General features: G+C 41.4%; 1 protein-coding gene across 6 annotated transcripts in view; it reads right to left on the bottom strand.

Annotated features, from left to right (window-relative positions):
• lrp1bb (low density lipoprotein receptor-related protein 1Bb) overlaps window positions 1-15515 on the bottom strand; it is a 225048-nt gene that overhangs the window by 99451 nt on the left and 110082 nt on the right. For all 6 annotated transcript variants that reach the window (XM_031858263.1, XM_031858266.1, XM_031858267.1 and 3 more), the window contains 10 exons: window positions 14214-14450; window positions 13723-13903; window positions 9642-9861; window positions 8846-9035; window positions 7503-7625; window positions 7036-7179; window positions 5639-5764; window positions 4555-4668; window positions 887-967; window positions 629-799 (listed from right to left, as the gene is read on the bottom strand). In XM_031858263.1, the coding sequence (XP_031714123.1) occupies window positions 629-799; window positions 887-967; window positions 4555-4668; window positions 5639-5764; window positions 7036-7179; window positions 7503-7625; window positions 8846-9035; window positions 9642-9861; window positions 13723-13903; window positions 14214-14450 (1587 nt within the window). The remainder of the gene's footprint in view (window positions 1-628; window positions 800-886; window positions 968-4554; window positions 4669-5638; window positions 5765-7035; window positions 7180-7502; window positions 7626-8845; window positions 9036-9641; window positions 9862-13722; window positions 13904-14213; window positions 14451-15515) is intronic.

Genomic DNA, 15515 nt, shown 5'->3' with positions numbered 1-15515 from the left:
AAAAACATTTCCTCAACAGCTGAGGCAAAGCTAAGACGGATTCAATCCCCGGAGTAAAAGCAGAAGCAGACACGGGGGAGTGGAGAAGCCTGCAGTTCCCATCAGGAAACAGAGTTTGATGAATAGTCAACACATTCTAGTGACAAGCAAGTGAGCTGTGAGTTTCTAGGAGCTTGCATGAGCTTTCTGTGGTAATTAGATTAAATGATTCAACTCCTGATGGTAAAATTCCCCCAGAACAGAGACTAGATAAGATTAGTCACACGTGAGTGTGAAAACAAAGTTATTGGACTCAAGCTGATTAACTGCTCAACTTGTAATTGCAACACCTAAATTGAAACATGATTTGAATTGTAAATACAATAATTAGCACTCTAAAACAGATATAAAAGACAGCTACGCTCTCATGAACCGACTACCAGACAGTTTTGTTATGAGGCAGATCTTTCAAGAAGTAAAAAAGTGCAAATTCGAGTGAAGGCCTTTACATATACTGGACATATTATAAAACATTGGCTTCATACAACTAATACTTTGATGTCAGACGTGAATAATAACAATGGCCATCCTCTGTTATGTTAGGATGAGTTAGTCTAAGCATTTAGAAAGGACGTGCAGGCATTCTTACGTGCTGATCCACCTCTGCAGGTCGTGTTCTCATCACTGAAGTCTCCACAGTCATTGTCGCCATCACAGGCCCAGTGGTCTGGGATACAGCGCCCACTGGTGCACTGGAAGTGGGCGTTGGCGCAGGACTGGATGCAGCCCACTTCATCGCTGCCGTCTCCGCAGTCGTCATCTAAACGCACGCACAAACAGACAAATTCATTCACGAACAAGCTTTGAATTCTATGTCGAGCACGTTCAAAAGATTCTTCTTCCTCACCTGAATCACAATGCCATGTCACACTGACGCATCGGCCATTGGAACAGCTGAACTGGGTGAGGGGCTCGCAGGTGGGGAAGGCTGAAAAGGTTTGAATACAGGTACACATTAAGTACAATGCTGAGTTGCTAACCAAGATAAACCAATAGATGCACTGCAATTCTACACATCAGTCAATGTTTTCTTTTTACTGGTAACTTCCACAAATCATTGTAAACATACACTATGCCCATGTGAACCATTACTCATTATCATTTGAGTTGTTTAATACTGTGGAGAAAAGTCTCCACATTATCACTAACAATGTTACAAAAAGGTGGAAGTTGAACTATGTGGTTGAGATTGTTGACAGTAACCTGTAAGCATTGTAAGAAGAGAAGATGGGAAGAGATGCAAATGCTCTTTTCAGCCAGACAACAACGCAATCATTCCAGGTAACGGTCACCCTTATTGAGAACAGCTTGTAAATTCAGGTCGTTCTCTCACCACAAAACTTAGATTATGTTGGATGAATAGGAATAACCAAAAATAAAAAAAAGATTTAGAGTCTACAGCCTAGTGACTCTGTGAGGCTGTGATTTCTGTAGGCAGAGCAGTGCTTAATGTCCAAAATACCAAATTTAATCCACGTTAATAGTTTCACATTTCACGTAAAAAATCAGAGGATCAGCAAAGGCATTGGACTGCTTCACCAGGGAACCATGCATGTTTACAGCAAACGTTGTGCCAAGTAGTTGTTGAGCTGTTTCACAGGATAACACTGTGACCTGCTTGTAAACCTTGTGCTAAATCTTCAGAAATACTTTTCAGAGTGGGTGTTATAGGTGGCCCTGGATGGAGGAGGAAAATAAAAGTTGAGAATAATCTGAAATTCCTCTTTTGATTAATGCTTTAAAGCGGGACTTTCACAGCCATGTTTTATTTACAACAAGTTTGTTTTCACTCTCTTGATCAATGCCTCCAATCACAAAGCTATGTAAAACATGCTCGGCCCTGAAAAATAAATAAAAAAAATCATCTCACTCTTTTCGGGTTGCACAAAGAGCTGCAATAGTCACATCATGATGGTTGAGTTGACATAGTGTACAAAACAGAGTACTATGAACTGAGTGCACATTGGGAGTTCATGGCGGAGAGGGAAAGAGTAATGATGTGTCTGAAAAACGCTCATCTGGAGTACGCGAATATTGCAATTAACTAAATGACATGGTTGACATTATAATCACCATGCAGTGACAGACACTCTTTTAATTTCAGTAATTGTTTATCTCCACAGACAATTGTGCTCCCTATATATATATATATGTATATAAAAAACTTCTCTTGAAAGTGCAAGTTAGTGAAAGCAAATCACCACTTCTGTAGTCAGCCAACGCAGCGGCTGATCCAACATCCATCACTGCAGCCAGGGAGATTTATTGAACTAAATTGCTCAACGTTATAGCATCAATATCCTCTGCCAGTGCGGCGGCATGTATAGTATTTTATGTTATAGCACTGGATGGGTGACATTGTCAGGGCCGACATTTATATTCCCATCAAATACCTTTGATGTAACCAATTTTGAGATACAGTATATATACAGTACTTTACAAATATCCTTACAGGATGCCTGCAAACTATATTGACTTCAATATGAAATGCAAGTCTACATCTGACTTGATTTGTGGGCATCTGCTTCTGCTGCCTGGGATACCTAAGGCTCTGTCGAGAAGACACGCTGTATCTTTATCAGACAAGTGTCTTCTATACTTCCCACAAATGTGTTAGGTCTCGGTGACAGCGCATGACTGGTTGGAATTTAACATTCATTAAAAATGAAGCAAGAACATCCATAAATAATGAAGGTTTCAAGTAAACACTGAGCCTGGCAAAAAAAAAAATGGAACACCGGCATCCATAAATAATGACGGTTTCAAGTGAACAGAGAGCCCAATATGAGACAGTGTGTGACAACTACTAAACTACTGACAAACAAAATCCAAATTAGCATCAATCTCTGAAGCGGCCATCACCGAGCTTCAGGTGTTCCAAAAACCCACAGTGGTTCCACTGGAGCTAAGTGAGCTGCCAGAGCTGCACAGTAGAGTGCCTATAGAGAAGTGATGCCTGAGGAGGCTCAGACAGCAGTAAGGAAGAGAATATGTTTTTCTGCATAGCTTGATTATGATTGAATGAAGCCAAGCATGAGCTTTAATTACTGCTTACAACCCTGGCTGTTTGTGACTGCATATTGAATCAGCTTAAGACACACAAAGGGAGGCTGAGGTGATACATCACAGTGGCAAATATCTATCACTATAAAAGGCTGTTTTAATACAAACACTGATTAAAGGGGGAATGTTGAAAGCTTCACCCCCATCCTTTTAATGTGTGCTGTTAATTCATCCAGTTCAACTTCACAGCTGAAAACATGTTTTACAGCCTAAAGTGCTCTTTTCTGTTCCAAAGAAAAGGTTAAGCACAACTCTGAAAATTTCAGAGCATCATGGCGTGCCATGTATTTTTCTCATTTCTGTTTTCCAAGATTAATCCAGAGCACAGACTGACACTTTTACTAACTGAAGCTGACAGTTTGTGTAATACCACTGAGACACAATTTAAGAAAAGTGAACTACTGCACAAAAGTATGCAACTTACTCAGCACCACCCCTCTAAGCTGATGCCATCAGTGAGGGCATGTCGAGTTCTTGGTCCAGAGAACACAGCATCAATAATTCAAATGCTAAAACTCACTTAACTTAATGAAGTAATGCATGCGAAAGAGACTAGCGAATATTCAAGGATTCAAAAAAAAAGCAGCTGAGAGTAGCATTCAATGTTTGGCAATTTGGCAATATGAACATCTGTACCAATTCCATGCATCCCATTCAAACGTTTTTGAGATATTTGGTAAAGCGGTGGACCAACTGAAAAGACAGAGCAACCAGCAGATATTGCCATCCCTACAGCCATGCTGCTCGTTGGCTAAAACCACAATCCTTTGCCTCTACTTCATGTATCAGGACATACACGTGTGTGTCATGGTTTGCACATACCACTATAGGTAGACAACAGTAACATCTGTATGTAAAATGGGAAGAAAATAACATGTGGTGCAATTAATCCCAGCAGGTTTGTCTGCAACTGTTTTTGGTGGAATAGTTTTGAGGACATTATGTGAAAAAAAGAAATTATTTTATCATAATGCACAAATGACATCAATTTATCCAGCGCGAGTGCTGCTCAGCACATATTTTCTGTCGATCCATTAGAGGTGAAACGGTAAATGTTGACAAGTTTCTGGCAGAGTCGACTACATAAATCCTAGAGTCACATTTTTTAAGAGTTCCGAGTGTAGAATGGAAAGTGACTTTTAAAATTCCACTGCCTGGTGATGCAATCATTGAGTCACCAGTGTGCAGTGACAACCCTATCCCTCCTCAGAGATATCTTATAAGACAGGAGAAAAACATCACACTCATTAAAGCTTTAAATATAACCCGATTAGGCACAACAGTTTCAATAACTAGAGAGTGCCCTAAATGGTCTTATTAGTATTCGATTCATTGGCAGAGCTGACCTATATTACCTATATTACATCTTGACCAACACAAATAGCAGTAGTGTTCAAATCCACGCAGAGTGAAACTTGAACGGCATGTGGTAAATAGCCAAGTATGACTCACTGCATGATATTTCATCAGACATATCCCCGCAGTCATCCTCGCGGTCGCAGCTCCAGGCTCGAGGTATACATCGTCCGTTCTGGCATGAGAACTGGTCGGCCTGACAGGGCTGGGCTGAGAGAGAAGAAAGAAGAAGCCACATAATTAAATCACACGTGCATAAGTCAATGCAGGATGTGCACAACAACCCTAATGATCACTACATCACCAGGACGTCGATGTCCGCCCAGTGCAAACTTTTTAACACTCAATCACACAGTAGAGGAAGGGAAGGTCTGAAAGCCATGGGAAATGTGCTGTTGCTTGACAGACATGGTGAGCACACGCATGGACAGCAGACAAGGGATGTGTTACTGATGTGGGGTATGCATGTCAATCTGACGATGAGGGAACATTCATCATCCTCTGGCTAATGTTCATAGATTGATTCTCGAAGGATAAAAAGCTTCTGAGAAGCACCATTGAGAGCATGGGAGGGATGTGATATACTGTAAGTGTTCCTGACGTACAGTTGCCTCTCGTAGGTGCTAAAACTCTTTGATACTGTAGAGTGCTCTTACACATTGAGATTGATTGCACTGTACTGAAGCCACGAGGGAGCCGCGAGGCATTATGGCGATAGCGACCTTGACAACATCGGACCCGTATGGTCAAGAATTTGATGAATAAAGCACAAGATTATCAAAAGATGTTGGAGAAAAACATCTTCATCCTTACTGTACAGAGGAAAGGGCTGTTTGAGCTTTGAATTGCTCAGTCTACGTAAGCTTGGTAGAAATGTAGTACTAAACCAGTTACAGTACATCAATCAACTGGGCAACAGTCGATCCTGGAACCACAATATGTTGTTCTGATATCATCATTTCATAAAATTGCACTTCAGCGTTCATTCATAGAACAAGTGATGTCTGTTTTGAGGCAAACAGCGGTGTAAATAGATTGGAAATGAAGACAGATCTTGCCAAAATGCTGAAATTGAAAATGATTTTCTTTTATACGCATGTGATATAATTGTAAAACAATGAAATTACAGACAAAGCTACACTGACTCTAAGACAAACACACAAAGTGGTACAGTACACACCTGAGCATGTGGTGTTTGCCTCATCCTCACTGTTACCACAGTCATTCGTTCCGTCGCAAAGCCATCGTTTGGGAATGCAGCGATTGTTGCTGCATTTGAACTGATCAACAGGACACGTGTGATTGTCTGCAAAGAGACCAGCAAAATAACTCAGTCAGTGACCTTGCAACTCCCACATTAAATGTAATACATTTTTATAAAGGTAGCAGAAATGTTGTGTTTTTCTTAATATTAAAGCTGTATCCATTCTCCAGCCCTGATCTCTCTGAGTTCTAAAGGGGGAAACACTTCCATGTTCATACAGATTGTATTCACAGCTGCTTAGTGGGATTTCGTTCAGTCTACAGCTAAACTAATCTTGCACTGACAGACCAGCAAGCCATGTAAGGAACCATAAAAGGGAATCTCTCTTATGTTTCTCCTTGGTGGTTTCTCCTTTAATTGAGAGTATTGACATCTCCATAACATTTTTTCAGTGGTCTTAAGTATATTTGTTATACTGCTTTAGTGCCTTGATTTTAGTTTTATTCAAAGCCATTTTCACATAATAACTACTGGAACTACCAACCAAGCTCTCCATTTTCTTTTAAATCATGTCATTTAACTTTAATTACACATTTGAACATTCAAATTCATTAAGCCTCACCACCCATAAATCAAATTGAGGCAATTTATGTGTAGATATTGCGACTCTACTGTGTGTAAATGATAAATTACCTTTTGATTTTGAGACAACCTGGTTTCGGTCAAATGACTTTAGTTACCATCTCGTGTCTTGTCACAGGCAACATTTCCACCAATAGAGTCCCAGCATTAAATACGAGGTTGTGAGAGGTTGGCTTATAACAGTGAGAGACTGATCAAAATGCAGCAGAGCATTTGCAATTACTCATTCAAAACATTCCCGTTATACAGCTGACACGCACATTCATCAATCTTAAAGTACAAATTTGGCCTGATGAATTCTCAGCAAGACTCCATACCCGCTAAAACAAACCAAGTTACTTGATTGTAAAAGTACATGATATCCCAGGAGATGAGATAATTGATTTTTAAATTCTATTAATACTGGCAGAGGATTGGATAATAGTGTTTTGCCATTATCCAAGCATTTAACATGGTGTTTATCCGACTGATTCGTTAAAGAGCAAAACAGCTCCAGCAAGACCAAAAGGGGAGACAGCAGTATGGAGGAGGAACACTTGTCACCCTCACTTCCGTGACATTTAAGAACATAGGAGTTGACAGCAGGAGAGAATCAGCCTTAAAAAAGCATGTGTTTTTCTTGCTCGGTGCATGGTAAGTATAGCAACGTGTATCAGCAGTATCTGTACATGCAATGTGAGCGTGTGTTTGCATGTAGTGCCTGTAGCACAGACAGATTGTAACATCCTCACAGCAGCTGTGGCTCTCCTCATCACTTCCATCCAGACAGTCGTCATCTCCGTCACACTTCCACAGGGCCCGTATGCAGCGCTGATTGTGGCACTGGAACTCGTCGCTTTTGCATCTCTGCGGCTCCGAGCCACCGCTGGAGGCTTCTGCGAGAAATAGTGGTGAGACAAGAAATCAACCAGAGACGTATGTATTTAGGGGTAGTTATTGGCATCACTATAATAGCACATAAAACATGTTAATAATGTCTCATGACCCCATGCGTAACAACTGGGAGTTGGCTTACATTTATGGAAACCCACTGGGATAATTTCCCACCCGTATTTATTCTTTTATTAGCTGATTTGCATGTAGAAAAGATGAGGTTATTGTTTGATATGTGTCCCATAGGATGAAGCCAGGATCACAGTATACTGGTACAGGATGATCTCAGGCCTCTCGCTCTGTCTGATTCATTATGTCCTCCTACCTGCACAGGTGACATTGTTCTTCTCCAGAAGCTGGTTGTCAGCGCAGGCACATACTCTGCCTCCTGGGATGGCAAGGCAGAGGGTACCGCAGCCCCCATAATTCACACTGCATGCGTTGTCACCTGGAGAAATAGATCCCAAATAAGGTGTCTTTCTCATTTAAAGCTCCGTTTTCTAAAGCCCCGCCTTAAGTGCCACAGATTCCTGTTGTTGTTTAGTCTACTTTCCCTTTGTACAGTGAACAGCAGAGGTTCAGGGGTCACTTTAATTAAACCTCGCAAACATAAATCATTTCATTGATACAAAACTCATCTCCTGTCTTTTAGAGACATGTGAGGTGTATGCCACATGAGTTATAACTACATGCCAAGTGAAATATTGGGAACACTATAGGTGAGGGACATTAAACATTTTTATCTTTCTCGGAGGAATAATTTGTCTTTCTGGAAAAAGAGGGAAAAAATACCGTCACATATAAAGTTAAGGCGTAAGACACCTTTGTCACTTTCATTTAACACACAGCCAAAGGCAGTGCCTGAGCCAATGAGATAAAGCTTTTGGTTTTTTAAGAGCCAATCACTAATACTCAGAAGACTGCACAGCCAATTAATCTATTCAGCGACATGTACAATGGAGAAATGTCCAGCAAAAAATGATCTGTATGATGTGAACTAGGCTGTGCATGCAGAAGCCAGCCATTCCTCTGCATTATATCCTTGATATTGCACTTTCTTACTTTCAATCCACAGCTTTAAAGTTCTTGAATGAAAAAGACTGTCTTGAGAATGAAACTAACTCATGTCACGAGTCTAAAAACACTTCACTGGACTGTGTGAAATTGTATATATCTTTACATTGAGAGCGATAGCGTCAACCTCCCTTGATTCTGAATATGGGTGTCTGAGAACTGTTCTTACATGCCTATAGGAGAGCAGAAGACATGGCTCTCGTGCCCGTATCCAACTCCTGATCAATCTCCTTCTTTCAGCTCTCTAACAGCATGAATCCATCATCATTTGCTACAGAATTGAGCAGACCCCTTCAAGCCTTGGTCACAGAGAAGAGCCCCAAGTGATTTTAAAGTCACTGTCACTGTTGATCAAAGCACTGGTTTACACCATGAAACAATATGCCTATTGTTTAACAACAATAGACATACTTGTGAAATCTCAAGTGTGTAGTTCACCTTAAGTGCTCTCCATTAATGGAGTGTGTATGGAGAATACAAATGCTTGGACACACAGCACAGAGTGGTTCTATTTTCAGTGTGCAACTTTCTCTGTTGGGGAAGCTGTGGTTCAGCGGCACTGGATGAGGAGTAAATGATGGAAAAGCAGCCAACCTTGCTGACTCTGTGCATCATAGACACGTAAGCCAAATAGTGGTGGTCTCTCGCTCCGCAGCAGAGTGACATCGCCCGTGGTCAAGTCCAGCTGGAAGACCGAGGCGTTCATGTACTCCGTCCAAAAGATGAAATTACGATAATGAGAGATTCCGAACGGATGGTTCAGCTCTTTTCCATTGTACACCACCTGGAACATGAGGCAGACATGCATTGTAATCAAGAGATTAGGAGGGCTACGAAAAGATGCCATTAGCAACAAAATAATCCATCATCTCAAACAAGGTTCTAGCTGTTTGAATATGGGCTTAGAACACATTTGATCAGAGTATACGATGAATGTGATTCAATTTCTTTGCACAGATGTATTCACACGCCGCTGTCTGCTTATAATAATGTTTGCTGGAATCTTGGCATTGATTAAATAGCATTTGCAAATAACTAATTAGCTTAAAATGCCGGTGCAACTACAGTCGAAGTGAGCAGTCAGCAATTTAGGGCTGTCTTGCTGGCAGTTGTTTTGGACCCTGCCACTTTATGTATATAACATTTACAACTGCAATTTAAAAAATATATTTTTTCTGCTTTCTGTGTTCATTGACTGTTTTAGGGTGTAAAACATTTCCAAGTTGTGTTAACGCAATAAAATGAACACTTTTCAATTTGCATGTTTTTTCAGTTGGGACCTAGAATTAAAATCTCACAAGCAGCGAACCCTGAAGTCTACCAGAATCACAGCTAATGGGTTTCAGAGCCATTAAACTACTCCGTGTGATCTTTACACGTTGACACTCACCATTCGTCCAGTCCCATTGAGATGAATCTTCTCGATGTGATCATAGTAGGCGTCACACCAGTACATGGTACCGGTGCTGTGGTCCAGAGTCAGACCGTTGGGCCACAGCATGTTGGAGGTGACGAAAATGCGGCGGTTGGATCCGTCCATCCAGGCTTTCTCTATCCGCCCTATGCTGTCGTTGACCTCATCCTCTTCCCAGTCCGTCCAGTACATCCAGCTATCATACATATGGATACACACAATTATTGCACCAATAAACTGACATAATAAAGCATTGCTTTAGCTCAGGCAGGGTCTATAAGTCATGCCCAGATCCAGCCTAACACTGATCACATTCAGTCTAAGGCAGTTCATTTCAGCTGTCTCCTCATTCATCCCTGCCCTTGCTTCTGACACACTGATGTTGGATGGTTGTGCTTGTTGCTCCCTTCATCAGCTTCCTCCTGCTTTGATTTTCTTATCAATCAACATACACACGTGACAGCATATTTCTGTAGGCTTCTCTCAAAATGATGCATTCAGTATCACAGTGAAAAGTGCCTCGTGGGTTCTGTTCTGTGTACCCATGGGAAGGCATGACTGTCCTCCCCAGAGAGTCTCACACATGCTGCTTTGATTCATGCAGGGAACATTACAGAGAACACAACCGGTACTGCCAAACGCAACTTAATAACCATTAGTTCAGAAAACTAATATCATGACAAGAGTGTTCCCACTGAAATGGAAATAAACTGGGATCCAGATTTCCCAAAAGAAAAACCAAGCAATCAAACATCCCTGGCAGTCAAAAGAGAGTGCATCGTAGCTTAAGAAATGATTCAGGCTTATCAAGTTAAAGTGATGCTTGACTGCACATCATGGCAAAGTTAGGAGTCTCATACCCCCCCTCACCCCAAAAAAAAAGAAAAACGTTGCCAATGTATCTTGTGTATGCCGAGACTGCAACTCTCAGTGGGCTTGTGGTATTTGAAACGTGATTGGGTCAACGATTTGACATGATCTGTTCTCTAGTAACCATGCTCAGGGGATTTGCTCCATTTGAGTGTTGCTGACTGGGCCATGTGGCCCCCCTGTTTCTCATCAATGATGGAGGGCTGGCTGAGGGCAGATGAAACAGAATGGGATATTGAGGTAATTGAAGACTCTCTGTCTTGAAGTCATCTTTACGATCTCGTGAATTATTCAGCAATGCTCCACACTCCCAAGCAGACACACACACACACACGCACAGACATGCCTATGTACATGGAGACATGCATGGATACCATGTCAAATGGACGGATGGACACACCATGCACTTGCACTGTCATGAAAAGAAGAAAGTAAATATATTTTCCATTCTTTTGAATTTAATAAATGTGACAATTGAATACTATTTATTCCATATCTCCGCGTGTAGAGCTGCAATAATTAGTCAATTAATCAATTAGTCAATCAGCACAATCGATTCATTGTTTAATTTATTTTGAAGCAAAGATGGCAAAACCTCAAAGGTGGTAGCTTCTCAAATGGAAATATTTTATGGTTTTCTTACTCCTCTGTGACAATAATCCGAATATTTTTGGGTTTAGAAGTGTTGATTGGATGACACAAGACATTTGAAGACTTTGACCTTGAACTGTGGGGACCTGTGATGGCAATTTTTCAGAATTTGCTGATATTTTATAGGACATTTTATCAATAAATATGATCTGTAGATTAAACGACAATAAAGAAAATCGTTATTTGCAGCCCCATTTCCTTGAAATGCAATCTGCTATTCTATGTTCAGAGAGTGTCTACATGTCATAGACATGTTATGTGAATACATGTAAAAGATGCCTAATGTAGCAAAGATAGAGAGGTATGACACTGTTAAATTGACACTAGGAGTCCTTATCTTGTCAACACAGACTTGAGGCGGCAAACAGAGCAGAAAATAAGGTGGCGAGAACGCAGTCGAGAAATCAGTTGGAGAGGTGCATCCATTTTACCTGAAGAGACTCTTTCAGCAGAGCAGATAGAGATCAAAGGACTGTCGGGTTTAGGCTGAATGCTCCCTCAGAGGCCCAAAACTAGCTTTTCTAATCACTTGTGCTGTCAGCGGGAGGGTCGGAGCAAAAGTTATTAATCCTCCTACATAAAAAAACGGCATAATGTTCTCCACCCCGAACACTGCTGCTACGCCATATCTGTCAGGGCTGCAACTCTGACTCAAGACCAGCATGCTATTGTCTCATTAGTCTCACAAGTGTATGGTTGTGTTCTCACCACAGTTGTGTTTATTGGATTTATCCTTTACACAAGATAAAGGTATAGATTTGAAGTTTTGAAATCAATGTCTTTTATTTCCTTGGATATGCAGTCTGCAACACTGTGACATGTGACATGTATTTGGATGTCATTTCATTGTTACTAGAGACAGAGGTAAATAGTAAACGTAATAGTTATTGTGGACTTGTATGAAGTATGAATAAGTTTGTGGTTTTGGTTTGGTGTATTTACCTACAGCAGTGAAACAGCTGTGTATGGCAAAATGTTTGGAACAACCCCCTCGAGGCTTGAAAACTAATCTCTGACTGCTATGGATTTGGTTTGTGTTAATACGATTTAAGCCTTAAAGTGTTAATCCTTAAGATCCTTAAGACGCTCAATGAATTTGAGCTTTGCAGCATCTCCTCAATATGTTAAATACCATCTCTGCTGCTGATGTCCTCCATGTATAAATTTGCACAGGAATGCGAAGGAGATGATCTATGAAGGCTAAGGAGAAACAGCTATGGAATTTGTTAATTGGTTAACGAGCTGGTAGCTGTGGTTTATGTGCAGGCAACAACATCTACCATTTTCTTTTACCCCCCCCCCAAAAAAACCCACAACCCTGTACTGGTTAGAACAGCAGATGTTCTCTAAGTTTAACCATGCTGGTTTATATTTACATGTTTCCTTTGGAAACGCACATGATGTGATCATCAGTCCAAGCAGATGTCTGCTAAAACAGATGATCTCCACGATTAACATTTGGGGCAAAGTGATATTTATATCTACAAAAAGGCACAGTAAGAAGACGTAAGGAGTTTAAAAGAAGATTTTTGTTTGCCACTTTAGATCCAGTGAAAAAAAAAAAAAAGATTCAAAAACAAACAACTGCCACTGCATATTCTTACATTCAGTTCCTATCAAACATATGCTTATTACCATTTTTCTTTAAAAGCTCGTAGACACTGACACATACATGCTCTAGTTTTGCAAACTTGTACACACCAGAACCAACAAATTACGCAGAATCAACGCTAAATCACTTTTACACCCGACACACCCTGAAAACCTTCTTCGAGCCGGCTGTTGGTATAAGCAGTATCAACACATTCTCACCCTAATGCATCAAATGCTGCAGCTTGGTCAGTGCTCCTAAGCCTCAAACTAAGACGCTTTACATCAGTTTTCCTTTCCAATTCACCTGCATCTTGGATGTGTGTATATTCTCCTTAAAAAACACACAAGTAAAAGTATATATTATTCAGGCCTTTTCAACTGAGTCAAAATGTCCTTGTATTTTCAGATTTAAAAAATCAAGCAGTAGCTAGCTACTTGCATTAGCCAACGCAACAGTAAGCTTGTTAGAGTCGCCCTGACGTGCTGTTAAGCTTTCGGGAAGAATGGATTTGGACTGAAGGGCGCTGGGGAGAAGATGCAGAGGCCTCGCTGCCCCAACTCTCCGGGCCGGATCCGTAGCAAGAATACCGCCGAGACGCACTCCATCACCGCTCACCCCTTGTTGGTCTGACAGTCTTCTAGTGACACATTATGCACACACGAGGTTCATTCCCTTCCAGAGCCCACAGAGATGGTTTTTAAAAAATATTGTTAGCCATTCTTTTACTGCCTGATTTTTTTGTTGAACACAAGAAAGTAGAGATAAGAAGCCAATTAGGATAAACAGCACAACGCCATGGGTTGCTTTTCATCCTGTGCTCCCCAAATTTTTGAGTCCTCGGCCATCATTGACCTCTTTTACTAGCTACTGGCTGTTGGATTTTTTAAGTGTCTCTTTCATACAAAACAATTCACTGCGCTTTTTTTTTTTTTTTTTCCTGACCTGTTAAGAGGGTCGACCACGATGGCCCGGGGATGTGACATATTCCCTTCCAACAGAGTCTTCCTGGTCTGGGACGCTCCTTCCAGTCTGGCAACACTGATTGTCTTCCTGTAGCCATCGTTGGTCCAATACAAGTTATTCCCAATCCAGTCCACTGAGATTCCTTCAACATTGTCCAGTTCTGCAACAGAATCAGCAGCAGAGAATTCAACAGAATAACAAATGATGTGTTCTAAATCTTTTTCTTTATGCAGTACTGTGACTTTGATTGGTTTGCTAAAATATGTTTAAACAGTTTTTGTCTTTTAAAGATGAGGTACAATACATGAATACTACATTTTAAGTATACCTGTGTTTTGAGTATGTGAAATGGATTCCATCTTATATTAATGCCAGGAAAGAATTACTAATATAAAATACTGCATAATGTCAGTTTAATTAATTCTAGAAAAATGCTGCAGTAAGTATAAAAAAGTAATTTAGAGACCCACCATCTTTGAGTATCGTCTCTCTGCTATTTCCATCTGTTTTCTGTCGCCCAATGAGGAAACTGGTGGTGTCAGCAAAGTAGATGTGACCTGTTTCTGCATAGTAGTCGATTGCTCGAGGGTTGACCAGGTCCTCGATTGGCACGACGTGCTCATCACTGGACTTGATATTCATATCCAGGCCTCGGATGACCCCGGGACGCCCCTTGCCATAGAATAGGAAGAGATCGTTTTTGGGCTCTGCAAGGCAAGAAAGGAGGGACCCATTTTTACTGTTATTGTCAATTAATTGGTCTAATTCATCAATGCTGATCCCAGCATTAAACCCTCTTACCGGCCACATTGTTCTTATATGTGAGCCAGAGCCAGGGCCATCCATTCACATTAATGCCGCCAGTAATCATTGCCAATAACTTTACTCTCCCCCTTCAATCATGCTCCTGCTACAAAGCTGCCTTGACAGTAGGACGGGAAAATGCTTGAGCAAACAGACAATGGCAATACTTACCTTGGCTGTGAACACAGCTTCTGATCTAAAATATCATGGTGTCTGTGTAGAAAGGCAAACAGAGAGGCCTAGAAAGCTGAGGCAGCTCCTCTGCGGCCCGTCAGCCGCTCAGGGGGCTGTGTGTTCTCCAACCCTTTGGGATCCACCGAGGAGGCAGGAGGAGAAATGAAAGAGGGCTTCCAGTGAAAGAAGCAGACCTCTCCTCGCTCTCAGCCCCTACCCAAGAGACTGGGATGCTGGGGGTGAGGACCACACATGCCTCACTTCAATTTATCATTTTGTGAGAGAGAGACCAACTACCCAGGAGACAATTAAGCATTGCAAGAGACCCAGATATCAAACCCCACGGTGACTGCTGTATGAAGAAGCACTACCATTTAGCACCGAATCTCATTATGCTTAGGGAGACGGAAAGCGCAAGCAAGAGAAAGATAGCTGGTGTCATCAGAACATCTACGAGGGGGGAATAAATCAAATGTGTCACGGCAAGCCTCCCAATGCTTCATTACCCCGATCGAACAAGTGGTGGGCCCTCAGATTGTGTCATCAATTTGATCTTCTGCTTTTATTGTCAAGTTCACAATGTCCAGCAATTGATCAGACCAACAAATGCAGACAAACTTAGATCCTCATTATGGTAATAATCAATCAGGCTTGCGACAGGTCGATAGCGAAACGTCACTTTCAAATGGGTCCACCAGCGGTCGTCTTTATCACTGTCAGTCCATGGCTGAGGCTTGTGTGGCACGCCCTCGGCTCGAATATGACACATGACCTTTAGAGGCACATGTCAGTAT

The sequence above is a fragment of the Anarrhichthys ocellatus genome, unplaced genomic scaffold (assembly GCF_004355925.1).
Source record: "Anarrhichthys ocellatus isolate YVR2014 unplaced genomic scaffold, GSC_Weel_1.0 scaffold20, whole genome shotgun sequence".
NCBI classification, from domain to species: domain Eukaryota; kingdom Metazoa; phylum Chordata; class Actinopteri; order Perciformes; family Anarhichadidae; genus Anarrhichthys; species Anarrhichthys ocellatus.
Note: the sequence above shows the minus strand (reverse complement) of the source record. Positions and strands in the feature narration are given on the sequence as shown.